The sequence below is a fragment of the Vulpes lagopus genome, chromosome 12 (assembly GCF_018345385.1).
Source record: "Vulpes lagopus strain Blue_001 chromosome 12, ASM1834538v1, whole genome shotgun sequence".
NCBI lineage: Eukaryota > Metazoa > Chordata > Mammalia > Carnivora > Canidae > Vulpes > Vulpes lagopus.
Genome location: NC_054835.1, coordinates 59,903,893 through 59,916,678, shown reverse-complemented (window position 1 = coordinate 59,916,678; position 12,786 = coordinate 59,903,893). Strand labels below are relative to the sequence as shown.

At 64.2% G+C, this 12,786-nt stretch overlaps 3 protein-coding genes across 5 annotated transcripts; 1 reads left to right on the top strand and 2 right to left on the bottom strand.

Annotated features, from left to right (window-relative positions):
* Nucleotides 1–48: 48 nt before the first annotated feature.
* Nucleotides 49–2,283, bottom strand: NPB (neuropeptide B). Its single transcript, XM_041726674.1, has 2 exons — nt 2,047–2,283; nt 49–1,678 (listed from the first exon to the last, which is right to left on the bottom strand). Exons 1-2 carry the CDS (start codon nt 2,278–2,280, stop codon nt 1,553–1,555), a joined length of 360 nt encoding a protein of 119 aa, XP_041582608.1. The 5' UTR covers nt 2,281–2,283; the 3' UTR covers nt 49–1,552.
* Nucleotides 2,284–3,782: 1,499 nt separating this feature from the next.
* ANAPC11 (anaphase promoting complex subunit 11) lies at nt 3,783–8,758 on the bottom strand. Of its 3 annotated transcripts, none has more exons than XM_041726775.1 (3): nt 8,657–8,758; nt 7,709–7,828; nt 3,783–4,114 (listed from the first exon to the last, which is right to left on the bottom strand). In XM_041726775.1, exons 2-3 carry the CDS (start codon nt 7,815–7,817, stop codon nt 3,969–3,971), a joined length of 255 nt encoding a protein of 84 aa, XP_041582709.1. In that variant the 5' UTR covers nt 7,818–7,828; nt 8,657–8,758; the 3' UTR covers nt 3,783–3,968. The 3 variants fall into 3 exon arrangements, with proteins under 3 accessions (XP_041582709.1, XP_041582711.1, XP_041582710.1); XM_041726777.1 differs by having other exon boundaries at nt 8,593–8,704; XM_041726776.1 differs by lacking the exon at nt 8,657–8,758 and adding an exon at nt 8,104–8,425.
* Nucleotides 8,274–12,556, top strand: ALYREF (Aly/REF export factor). The gene is made up of 7 exons (XM_041726864.1): nt 8,274–8,318; nt 8,662–9,090; nt 9,417–9,548; nt 11,064–11,211; nt 11,809–11,872; nt 11,976–12,150; nt 12,237–12,556. The coding sequence occupies exons 1-7, from the start codon at nt 8,274–8,276 to the stop codon at nt 12,249–12,251; spliced, it is 1,008 nt and encodes a 335-aa protein (XP_041582798.1). The 3' UTR covers nt 12,252–12,556.
* The last annotated feature ends 230 nt before the right edge of the window (nt 12,557–12,786 follow it).

The following is a 12,786-nucleotide window of genomic DNA, read 5'->3' as shown; positions in this document are numbered from 1 at the left end:
GCAGTGGGGAGGCGGCGGAGGGGTGTGGGCAGCCTGGCAGTGAGGAGTCCCTGGGTCCCAAAGACCCCATCCCAGGGAGCCTGTCCCCGAGACCCTGTCCCGAGGCCAAGGGAACCAATCCCTGTGGCTCTGCAGAGCCCACGCCTCCAGGAAGGACTGGGCTCCAGCTCCCTGACTGGACCCAGAGAATCTTAGGGCCCACTGGGAGCAGCCCAGCGGCTACAGGGTGCTGACCCTGGTCACCTCGTAGTTTAGGGCAGGGGGGAGCAGCTTTAACAAGCTGTTCAGTCGTGTTCAGACGTGGGGACGGTGGGGGTGTTTTCAGCCCCCGCCAAGGGCATCTGTCCCTCAGCAGCTGGTCCGGGTGAGGCCGTACCCTGCAGCCTGGCCCTCGGAGCGCAGGGCTGGGATCCTTTCCCTCTAAGACACGGCCTGACCTTTTCTTCCCGTTCGTGTAACCAGAACCCCGTGCAGGACACAGAAGGGAAGTGACTGTGGAAGTTCATGTCCCCACCCTCGGCTGGGCAGCCACCCCCAGCTTTCCTTTCCTCCTTCCCCAAGTTAGGGTAGAAAGTCGTGAGAGGCATGGGGCCCCCAGCTTCGGGGGGCGCGGTGGTGTCCGGCTTCCCCACACTTGAGGCTCCTGGTCCCCTGGGTTTCAGGGTCACCTGAGCACAGGGACAAGGAGGGACCAGCCTGCCCTGCATGGAGTTGGACGGGGCAGGACGGGAGCAGTCAGCCCTACACCTGCCCAGAATCCCCCCTTGTCGCCCTCAGCTAGGGACTCCGGGCAGTGGGGAGCCCTGTGGGACCCACAGAGGAGGCCCAGAGCCTGGCAAGCCTGTGCCCCTGGAGACATGCGCTGGGGCGCAGCGGGGCTGTGGGGCCCCCATGGCCTCTGAGTGCAGGGCCCTGGACGCCCACAGGGTGGGGGATGCCCCAGCACAGTGCCCACCTCCTTTCAGCCAGTGTCCCCGGAGGCCTCGGTCCGTGCCCAGAAGGGACCTCAGGGTCGGGCTCAGCGGGCTGGGGGCTCGAATGAACAGATTCCCCCCAGTAAAGTAGGTGATTAGCCTGGAGCAGGGCTCTGTGCGGGCGCCGGGCCTGCGAGGGGCGGGGCGGCCTTGTCTGGCCTCCTGGGGCGCCGTGGGGTCCGCAGGCTGCTCCCCACCCCGCGGCCACTGCCCCGTGCTTACTACTTTGAGGTGTTTCAGGGGCGCCAAGACAGGGTGACCCCCGGGGCCCCTCCAGTAACAGCCTTGTCCCCAAGAGATCCAGGAAGCAGGGCGGGGCCGCCTGGCGTGGGGGCTGGGCAGCACGACCCTGCGTGGGGCGGCTGCGTGGGCGCCGCGGAGGCCCGAGCTGGGCACCTTCTCTGCCCCAGGGTTTGGGGTGCCTCTGCCTGCCTGGGGGGCTGGGACACCCGCTGGGGCCCCGCAGTGTCTGGCGGCGGAGTCGGGGTCCCCAGCACCGCCCGCCCCCACTCGGAGTCCAGCTGCGCTTCTCATTTATTCACGTGGCGGGTCACCGCGGGGGGCGGGGGGCGGGGGGCTCAGGCGCTGCGGCAGTCGGCGGCGCGCGGCGACAGGAACGCGTCCGCCCGGCGCTGGAAGGTGGCGCGGCCGTCGGGGAGCTCGCAGCTCCGCAGGTTCGGGGAGGCGCCCTTGACACACGCGGCCTGGGGGCGGGAGGAGGCTGAGGGGGCGCCCGGGCCTGACCCGCCCCGCCCCGACCGCGCCCCGACCCCTGACCCCGCCCCACCTCGACCGCGCCCCGACCCCTGACCCCGCCCCGATCCCGACCCCGCCCCGACCCCGCCCTAACCAGGACCCGGACCCTGACCGCGCCCCGACCCCGCCCCGCCCGGGGCCCGCCCCCGCCTTGACCCGGACCCCGACCCCGACCCCGACCGCGCCCCGACCCCTGACCCCGCCCCGATCCGGACCCCGCCCCACCCCGACCGCGCCCCGACCCCGCCCCGCCCGGGGCCCGCCCCCGCCCTGACCCGGACCCGGACCCCGACCCCCCACCCCACCCCACACTCACGAGGCTCCGCGGGCGGCGGGGCTCGGCGGCGGCCCGGCCCGGGGGTCCCGCGCTGCCGGGGGGCTCGGAGCGGCGCGCGTGCGGGGACCTGCGGAAGCCGGCCAGCAGCCCCGCGGCGCGGCCCACGGAGTAGGAGCTGGGCCCGGCCGCCGGCTTGTACCACGCGAGGCCGGGCGGCGCCAGCAGCAGGCACAGCGCCAGGGCGGCGGCCACCAGGGGGACGCTCGGGGCCATGGGGACGCGGGCGCGGGGCGGCGGGCTCGGCGGCGGCCGCCTTATATCTGCCGCGGGCGCGGGGGCGGGCGCACAGCGCCGTCGGGCGCTCCCGCCGCAGGGAGCCCGCTGGGTGGGGGGGCCCCGCCGCTCCCCATAGGGCCTCACTGCCCCCAGGCGGGGGAGACGGCAGTGCCGGGGGACACCTCTCGGGCCCTAAAGCGGGACCCCTGGCCCGAGCCCGGGTAGAGGCGACATGGCTGTCGCGTGCGCCCGGGGCCTTACTCTGTTGCACGCGCCGGGCTACTCCTGGGGGTCCGTTGGGAAGAGGTGGGCAAGGCCAGGCCTGAGCTCGGGAGAGCAGTCGGAGGGACAGCTGCCAGGCCCCGCAGCCCCCCACTCCCTGCCCTCGGGCCTTCTCGTCAGAGCACCTGTGGCCCCCAGGAGGGATTGAGTCCCGGACGCAAACCACAGCAACTGGGAAAGCAGAGCTCCAGAGCCGGAGGGGGGCAGCTGGGGGGGCTGGGGGGCAGCCAGGGGAGAGTGACAGCAAAGGCAGGTGCTCCGAGCCTCAGCGTTCTGGAGGAGGGGGGCCGGCTGAGGTCCCGGAGGCCTGAGAGGACCTCGCAGGGGCCCTGAGCTTCCTGGGGGGATCCCTGGCCGGAGGAGGACAGGACCTGGCGGGCAGCCCCATGGTCAGCTTGAGGCCAGGCAGGCCCTGCGAGGACCACGCTGGGGCTCGGAAACAGTGAGCCGGGGTGGCAGGGCAGTGCAGGCAGCCTACGGGAGGGGCCATGGGCAGCCCCTCTGGGGACGAGCACACCCACCCCACAGGGCAGGGCTGGAAGGCTGGTGCGACTGCCCTCAGGGTCTGACACCCCAGGAGACCCCCCCCCCAGGCAGGGGGAGTGGGCTGCAGAGCCCTCCCTGTGACTCCCCAGGTCCTGACAGTGTAGACACAAACATTCAAGAATACAGAGTAGCTGGCCCGACCCTGCAGCCGGTGTAAGCTTGTTTGCAGATGTAACTTTGTTTGTGGGGCTGCTGTGGGATCTGGGCCCTCAGGCAGCCCTCCTTCCACTCACTGTCCCTACACATCCTGGTCACAACCCATCTCCCTTGGGGTGCGTCCTCCCCAGGGCAGACACTGGCACAGAGGCCCTGGCAGCTGGGTGTCTGGACACAGGGCGTGTGGCCTCCAGATTGGGGAAGAGTAATGGTCCCCGGGGCTTTCTTCCCTCTGGGCAGTGTCCAGACACGAAGTAGGGTGCCACAGAGGTGGCCGACCAGGAGGCCAGCCCCGAGTAAATACACGTGCCCCAGGGCCCTTGCACCACCAGGCCTTCCAAGCCCCCAGAGCCAGTCACTCGCCCCCAGGCTCTTCCGGCTGACCATCCGCTCCTTCTGCGGCTGTGACTCAGAGCCTTGGTGGCATCGCATCGAGATGTTTATTCATGAGTTTTCCTATCAACACACTGTGACGCTGCATCGGGACCAGAAAACAGGCGAGCAGAGGCCTCCAGCAAGATTCAGACAATTTAATGAGTTTTACTTATTGGATAAAAGTGTCACAATCTGAAGGAAAACAAATACAGCTCCAGTCCTTGTTTCAAGTGTGTCCCCACCGCCACCGGAGGGGCTGTCGCCAGGGGAGTGGGCGGCGGGCCAGCGGGCGGCGGGGATGGGGCGGGTGCTGGCACAGGGTGGCCTCACTCCTTGAACTTCCACTCCTGGCGGCACATGGGACAGTGCTGCTGCACCTGCTGCGCGTTGAGCCACTTGAGGATGCAGTGCATGTGGAAGCAGTGGGAGCACTGGCCCCACACCAGGGGGCAGTCATCGCCCGGCACCTTGCCTGCGGGAGGGGGACGAGAGGACCAGCAGGTCACACCGAGCAGGGGACCAGGACCCAAGGATGTCAGGCACCTGCGCCAGACGGCTGCCCGGGGGGCTCGTGTGCACAGCCTCACACCTTGTGTTTCAGGAAAGACAGAAACCAGGAGTGTGAGCACACGCTCTGCAGCGTGCCCCCCAACAGCTCCGCCCTGCCCTGCAAGGGGTGCTCGACTGCAGGGGGGGGGGGTTCTCGCCCAGCCCACATCCCCCTCCTCCCCCCCCCCCCGGGGGTGCAGGCCCAGCTGCAGACCCACCACAGCCCCACCACTGAACCTGTGACACGGGAGGTACAGCACAAATGTGCTAGGCACAGCCCCCCCCACCCCCCACCCCCCACCCCCCACCCCCGCCCAAGAGCTGCTGTCTGAAGAGGGAACTATTTCTTCTGCTCAAGGGAAGGACAGCTGGGGCCCTGGGGCTGAGGTTTCTCTCCCAGGTGGCAGAGACCCAGCACGAGACAAGGGAGTGGCGCTTGTGGCCCCACCCGGAGCAGCCCGCAAGCAGGTGTGACCTCCCACCTCTCCCATTTCTGGCCTGAAGGGGCCCCACCACCAAGGCCCAGGGCTCATGCTGCTCACACTCCACTCCACGTGCCTGGAAATGCGACCTCCGTGGACGGCTACAGGGGACATCCACGCTGCCCGCAACCACAAGAAACACGACTTCCAGAACCAAGAACATCCCATCAAACAGCTGCTGATGCCAACAGAGCATAACGACCTCCCTCAGGCCCCGTGTCAGGGTCCCCATGGGCATGGAGGTGCTGTGGCTTGCCGCCTCTACCTTTCCTGGGGTGTCACCCCCATCACTGCCCTGGGGTCCTCTATGCCTGCTGAGCGCCAGCTGTATCCAGCTGTCACTGGTATACAAACAGCAGGAACCAGACAGACAAGCCAGGGCCGGGACTATCAGGACATCTTGTCCCGCAGCAGCTCCACTTCAGCACATCCTAAACGCAAGTTGGGTGCTCTGCAGGAAACCCACACTGCCTTTGGACCTCTCTGACCACAGTCCTTACTCCTGACACCAAACACAGGATGCTCAGTCCTGCAAAACACCAGACGACATAAAGCTCCCTCCTGGCACCCGCTCCTCACTGGCCTGGGGCTGGGAAGCTGCCGAGCTCTCGGCCAATCTCCCCAGAGCAGCCCCTGCCCCGCAGCAGTGCCCGCACCCCAGCAAATCAGAACACACATCCGCCACGTCTTTTTAGTTGCTTGCCTCGGGATAGTGTTTTTCAGTCTTTTAAAAAAAACTTTACGAGAAAACCATCACTACCTTTCTGGAACTTTTATGACGAACCACCAAAAAGTATACACTTGGCAAAAAAAAAGAACTACCTCACTCTGCTTCCCCAGCCACAGGGGCGGGGTGAGAGCGTGTGACACCTGAGATTACATCCCCCACCCCCACCCCAGGGCCTTCCCAAGCCCAGAACTCAGCTTGGAATCACCACTAAGAGGTGGCTGGGGGGGGGGGGGCACTCAGTGGCTAAGGCGGCTGCCTTCAGCTCAGGTCATGACCCGGAAGTCCTGGGAATCGGCTTCCCGCTGGGCGGGGAGCCTGCCTCTCCCTCTGCTACTCCCCCTGCTTGTGCGCGCGCGCTCTCTCTCTGTGTCAAAGAAACAAAGAATCTTAAAAAAAAGAAAAAAGGAATCACACCTATGAAATCAGAGTCCCCTGCAAACAGAGGACACACTGGTGGGGGGCAAGGGATGCCCAGGTGTCCCACTGATGGGGTTGTACCCAGGCCACTTGGTCCCTCTGAGGGAGGCTTGTTAGGAGAAGGAGCCACTTCCAGTAGTGCTACCTGCAGCCAGGCCACCCGAGGCATGTGACGAACACGGGAGCACAAAGCGGTGACTCACCCAAGGGCTTGTTTGCGTCTCGATGGAAATCTTTAGTAACGAAAACACCTCTCGAGAAGACTTACTCCCAAAGCCCTCTGGGCCTGGGAGCAGATTATTAGTCTTAGTCACTCAGGGTATTTCACAAGAGCTCAATTTTAGCAAGAGGAACCCAGTGTCACTTCACCTGTATAAAGGCTCGTCAGACACTCTGCACGGTAGGATTGGCTCTGAAGATGAGGCTCCAAGCCCCCTACTCTCAGCCAACGGGTCCCCTTCCACAAGACCTGAGCACCCCGGCAAACACAGGGATGCCAGCCACAGGCCCAGCTGCAACGGCACCAGCTGGGCTCCGCAGGCTCCGCGCCAGCGCCAACACACCGCTCACGCTCCCACGGCCAGTCTAGGGCAATGCTTTCCAGGACTTCTCTTTCCAGAAGCTAACAGTCTGTGGCTCAAGAAGCTGCAAGTGTGCGCCCCTGCAGGCTCCCACTGCCTCTGCTGTGTCCCTAAGGACGCACCTGAGGGTGATTAAAACAGAATCCGTAAAACCAGTTCGTGAGCTTTACTGCTAAGTAAAACTTAATCAAGTAAAGCCAATCAGTGACTTCCTACGGTCACATCCCACCTGACTGATTCAATCAGGATGGATTAAATCCTGGGAGATGAGATTTTCTCTCGGCCAAAGTAAAGATCAAGCCCATAACAAAATAGTATCTGCACTAAAACTCGATAATGTGAATTTCACTGTAAGATGCAAAGCCCAGTTGTTATTCTGGGTGCTCTCCTGACCCCACAAAAAGCCTGGTCACTTACGGGCCAGAGGGGTCCCTCAGTCCTCCCAGGTCCCATTTTCCTCTTGGGACTGCCCCTATCCCCCCAAGGGTCAACCTGCTTCTGCTTAAATTCACTTTGGTTTGGCTAAAAACACAATTCGCTGGTGCAAAAGCCTGTTTTTGACTTAAAAATACACTCAAGCAAAAATAAAAAAAGAAAATACACTCAAGCATTTCTACTTCACCAGAACGTGACGGGACAGAGGTGAGACAAAACCCACCAGAGAGGTCTGATAAAACCTGGCGGTGGGCACTCCGTGGCGCGACACAACCACTTTGCTGAAAGGTCAGATGCCTTGAAAAACGAGGGAGAGGAGTGGAAGCGCCTGTTCTATATTCACGTTCAACAGCCAGGGCAGGGCTGAGCGAGCACACCTACGGACACCTGAGACAACGTGAGCAAGCACCAGGAATGGGGGGACACCGAGGGCTTATCGTCACGTCCGGTGTGACAGCGCTACACTTAGCGACTGGGCTGGAGGGGAGCCGGGCCCCGGAAGCCACTACCAAGCCAGGACGCGAACACAGGCCCTTAGCGCTGCGACGGTGGGCGCTGGTGGAGGGGACGGGCACCCCCGCGACAGCCTGCGTGCCCGCTGGAGAATCGTCCCGCGGCGCTCCAGCGTCCCCCGGCCCGCGGGCGTCACGGCTGACTGTGAGCACAGTAAAAAGCCACACGGCCCTCTCTTACAGAACTTCCATGGGCTCCTCACACAATCATGGGCCCAAACCACCTGCCTTTCTTCTGTCAGCTTGTGTTGAGCAGAGTGACCCCAAAACCCAAGCACTCTGCGCAGGTGTTTCCGAGGAGACGCCCTGGCCAGGCCCGCAGGCAAAGCTCGAGGGGGAGGGAGCACAGGGCACACTCACAGTCCGGGCAGCAGCCATTAAAGGCCATCCGGCAGATGCCACAGTTCTCGTCGTTGGCCACCCAGAGCCAAGTAGCCACGCCGTTCCAGCACTTGATCTTCACCTTCATGGCCGCGGAGCCTACAGGGGGGGAGACATCGCGGGGCCACACTCATCGGCACAGCTAGGCATCTAGGCACCCAAGGGGCGCGGCTCCCAGCCGAGGGTCAGCCCGGCCGGACCTGCTGCCAGAGCTCAGAAAACCTGAGAGCTCTGCACCCGCGGCGAGGGCAGGGCCCGGGCCACCCTCGGGAGAACAGCGCGCCCCAGAGCCAGAGTTCTCGGGAAGACTGCAGGGTCCGTCCTGCGTCCCCAGAAGGGCACATGGGCTTCCGCCAGTAATTGCAAAAACGTACCATACGGGGTTTTTTTTTAAAGAGATCCGACTAAACCGGGGTTGACAAATAGAGGGGACCACGAGTTCACGCCAGGGAACCGCCACCCAGCCCACTAGGCCTGCGCCACCACCCCGGGGTGAGGTGCCGGGCAGGACCCGGGCTTGGGGGGAAGGGGTGAGGGCAGGAGCATGCAGCAGAGGCCGGGAGAAAGTGAGGTGCAGGGAGGGACCAGGGTGTGTGGAGAGTGGGATGTGGGGAAGCGGTGGGGGGGGGCGGAAGGCGCAGGGGTGCGGGCCGAGAGTAGGGGAAGGCGTAGGGGTGTGCGGAGAGGGTGGGGTGAGGAGCAGGGGTGCCTGAGGGGGGGGAAGGCGCCCGGGTGCGGGGAGAGGGCAGAGGGAGGGCGCGAGGCCGGAGCGCGGGGAGGAGGGGGGGGAGGGGAGCCCGCCCGCCCCGCCCCGCCCCGCGGCCACGCCCACCCGCGCCCCCCGCCGGCCTCCGCGCGCCGACCCCGCCTTCCGTTGGCGGCGCCCGCGCGGGAAGGTATAAAAGCGGCCGCGGCCGCCGCCTGCACCTCAGCTGCGCCCGCCGAGCCCGCCGTCCGGCGCACGCGCCCCCGCTCCCGCCCGCCCCGCCCGCGCCCGCTCCCGCCCGCCGCGGCCAATCCCCGGCGGCCCCGGCCTCGGTCCCGGCAGGCCGCGCGCGGGCCCGGAAGTGACGCGCCGACGTGCTGACGCGCGGGCTCGAGCCGAGGCCGACTCCGCGCCCGCCATGGCCGACAAAATGGACATGTCTCTGGACGACATCATCAAGCTGAACCGGAGCCAGCGAGGCGGCCGCGGCGGAGGTCGGGGCCGCGGCCGGGCCGGCTCCCAGGGCGGCCGCGGTGGCGGGGCGCAGGCCGCCGCGCGAGTGAGCCGGGGCGGCGGGCCCATCCGGAACCGACCGGCCCTCGCCCGCGGCGCGGCGGGCGGCGGCGGCAGGAACCGGCCGGCGCCCTACAGCAGGGTGAGCGGGGCGGCGGGCCGGCGGGCGGGGGCGCGCGGGGGCGCGGGCGGCGGGCCGGGGGGCGCGGGCCGGGCGGGCGGGGGGGCGCGCGGCGGCCGCCCGGGGCGGCGGAGACCCTCCCGGCCTTTGTCTGGGCCGGGCGCCGGGCCTCGTGGCGGCGGCGGGCGGCGGGCGTTGGGCGCGGCCGCGCGGGCGGCGGGAAGCGGGTCGGAGGGAGCGGCGGCGCCGGGGACGCCGGGGGGCGGCGGGCGGGGGCGTGCGGGCGCCGCAGGGTCCGCGGGAGACGCTCACGGGCCGCGTGCTCCTGTGCTCTCCTCCCCCCGCAGCCGAAACAACTTCCCGACAAGTGGCAGCACGACCTCTTCGACAGCGGCTTCGGGGGCGGCGCCGGCGTGGAGACGGGTGGGAAACTGCTGGTGTCCAACCTGGATTTCGGAGTGTCGGACGCGGATATTCAGGTGAGGGGCGGGCGCTCGTCGGTGAGCGGGTCACCCGCACCCGGTGGCCCCGTTGAGGACGCGGCCTGAACCGCGCGCGCCGCACCCTAGGGCGGGGAGCCCTCGGGGCCCAGGGGCAGCCGCCGGCCCTCTAAGGGCTGCAGGAGTGCAGAGCGGAGGTCCTGGCCCGGGAAGTGCGGCCGGCAGGTCGGGGTGTCGGAGGTCGGGCCCGGCCTAGCGGGACGAGCGGCCGCTCTTCCTGAGTCGTGCCCCGCGCGCGCGGGCGCAAACCCCCTGCCGGAGCCCTCGCTCCTGGCGGGAAACCTCGGCCTAACCTGAGCGGTCTCTGTTCCTGCCTCGCTTAGGATCTGAGTTTTGTTTACTTTGTAGTTCTTTTAACGGTTTGCTGGGAGGACAGAGATCTTTTTCTGTGGAAGCCTATGGGCAAAGCACAGACGCAGGATGGCGCTGGGCATGTTTTTGCTCAGCTGGCCTTGAGCCCCCGGCTCCATGTCATACAGGACCTACACCCTGTCTCCCCCCCCCCCCTTTTTACTGGCATGATTCTCAATCCCGACTTTGGTTGAAGCTTCTTCGTTTTCTTTGTTTTCTTTTTGTTGCTGTTGTTGTTGTTTTGTTTTTTGGGGTCTTTTGGTTTTGGTTTTTTGGGGGGGTTTTTGTTCTTTTTGGGTTTTTTTGTTTAGATTCCAAAGGCATATAAACTTGTTTCCTGGTTAAGTACAGACATTTTGGGGATCAGTCCCAGAGATGGCTGGGTCAGGGTGCTGGGCCTTCCTGGGTTCAACTTCCCAGAGCCCAGCTGTTTGACTACCGTGGGAGGACAGAGCAAGGCCGGTGAGCACTCACGGTGTCTCAACACTTTTTTTAAGGTGGTTTCTGGCATCCACTGGAAACCGCTTTTGGTGAACTCCACTTCCCGCTGTGTGCCTGCGGCCGGAGTAGCCCCACACTCTGGGTTCCCTCTCCAACTCCCAGCCTGCCTGAGGTCAGGGCAGTTTCCATGGCAGCGCTTGACTTCAGCCTTTGCGGCAGGCTTGAGTAGGAGGAGAGGGAAAGGTGAGCCAGAATCTGCCCTGGGGGAGGGGCTGGGTCAGGGCTCCCGAATCGCCGGGCCCTGTGAGCTGGTCCACATGTCGGATAGCATCCCTTGCTCTGTGATCTTGGCCTTTGCGGTTTCTTGGTACAGTCCTTGGGTGTGTTGTCAGTTTTCCTCTGTTGAAGAAGATAGCGACTTAATCTTGTTCCCTTCACTGGTGGGCTCTGTGGTCCTTTACCTGCATCCTGGTACTGATGTAAGGTCCCCACACTGGCAGGAGCCCTCAGACCCAGCTGCTCCGGGAAGTGGCTGTCCCATCTGCCCCTCCCTCCCCGTGGTTTCCACTATCACTGCCCTGCCCCCATACGTGTTTGCCTCCCAGGGAAATAACCCCCCCTGAGCAGCTCACCCTCCCAGGGACTGTCCTGGGCCACCGGAAGGGAAGCACCTCACTAACAGCTGCTCTTTCTGGCCCCCAGGAACTCTTTGCTGAATTCGGAACTCTGAAGAAGGCAGCTGTACACTATGACCGCTCTGGGCGCAGTTTAGGAACAGCCGATGTGCACTTTGAACGGAAGGCAGATGCCCTGAAAGCTATGAAACAGTACAACGGTGTCCCTCTGGATGGTGCGTCTGAGGTTGGACCCGGATGCTAGAGGGGCTGCGTCTCGTGGAGTCGGGCTGGCCGCTATCCGTGCAGGAGTATGGCTTACCCCTGTGGCTGAGGACACTTTGCATTCGCCCCTTTGTCTCTCTCTTCCATTCCGCCACCTCTCATGCTGCCCCACACATCCGGACCAACCTCTTGTGAACCCCCATCCAGCAAGCTACACCCTCCCCTCCTTCAGCTCCTTCCGGAAGACTCACTTCTGTGAAGCCTTCTCAGAACCGCCATAGTACACCTCTGAGTGCGGGGCTGTAGTCGTAAAGACAAAGGTACCGGTTCTTCTTCCGTCAGGCCACCCACACCTTTCCACCCATGAGCACCCCGGACACCTGACCAGACACCCAGCTAACTGGACTGAGAAGGAGCGAGGAGGTTTTGGTGGGGTTGTCATTGGCACCATCTCGTTCTCCCACCAGTAGTGCTCGGCCACTCCCCTTGTCGGGAGCATTTGGAGACACAGCCCCTTTCCAGTGCTTGCATGGAGACCGGGGTGTGGTGCCCCTCGGCGCGTTTCGAGCCCTCTAACTGCATGTGTCCTCTTGTATTCTTTGCCGCAGGCCGCCCCATGAACATTCAGCTCGTCACGTCACAGATTGACACACAGCGGAGACCGGCGCAGAGGTGAGTTCTGGGGCCTTTGGGACGGTGCTGACCTGTGGTTAAGTGGGCGCTCACCCCATGGGTCTTTGAACATCACGCGAGTGAGTCCCCTCTCCCTTGGCAGCGTAAACAGAGGTGGGATGACTAGAAACCGCGGCTCCGGAGGTTTCGGTGGTGGCGGCACCAGGAGAGGCACTCGTGGAGGGAGCCGGGGCAGAGGTCGAGGCACTGGCAGGAGTTCGAAGCAGCAGCTTTCTGCAGAGGAGTTGGATGCCCAGCTGGACGCTTATAACGCGAGAGTAAGTCCCAGACGAGGGTTGGGGAGGGCAGGAATTGACTGGAAGTGTGAGGGCTCTTGTTGAGCGGAAGTTTCTGTGTGTTTCAGATGGACACCAGCTAAAGAGACCGGCAGATCCTCAAGTGGAACAGGACCCAGATGTCTCCTCCGTGCTCCCTGGCGGGAGGGGGCGGTGGACTGGGGGCTGTGCAGCCAATGATGGATTTGTTTCTTTTATGTTTTAAGATAGGATTTAAAAACTCATGTAAAGGTTTTTTTTTTTTTTTTTCCTTTTTTTCTTTTTTTTTTAAATTCTGAAGCAGCCCTGTTTTGTACCGAGTTATTTTTGGGATAAATGTTACCGGTTGCCGTTGTGGGGAAGGTGGCGTTTTCACCTTTGCCATAATAAAACAGAGACATGTGTGGAACTGGAGTCCTATGGCTCATCCCCTGTCGCAGTCCTTGCTTGGGCCACAGCTGTGGTGTCGGGGGCTGACGAGCGTGGGGAGCAGTCTCCCCTGGTAGCTGGAGTCTGCTTGGGAGGGAGATGGCTGCTGCTCCGCCAGGCCTGACTCCTTCCTCTCCTCCCTGGTAGATGCACCCACCTAGCTGCCTGCACCAGGAAGTGACGGGTGGGTTGGGGCGCCCCTGTCGTTGC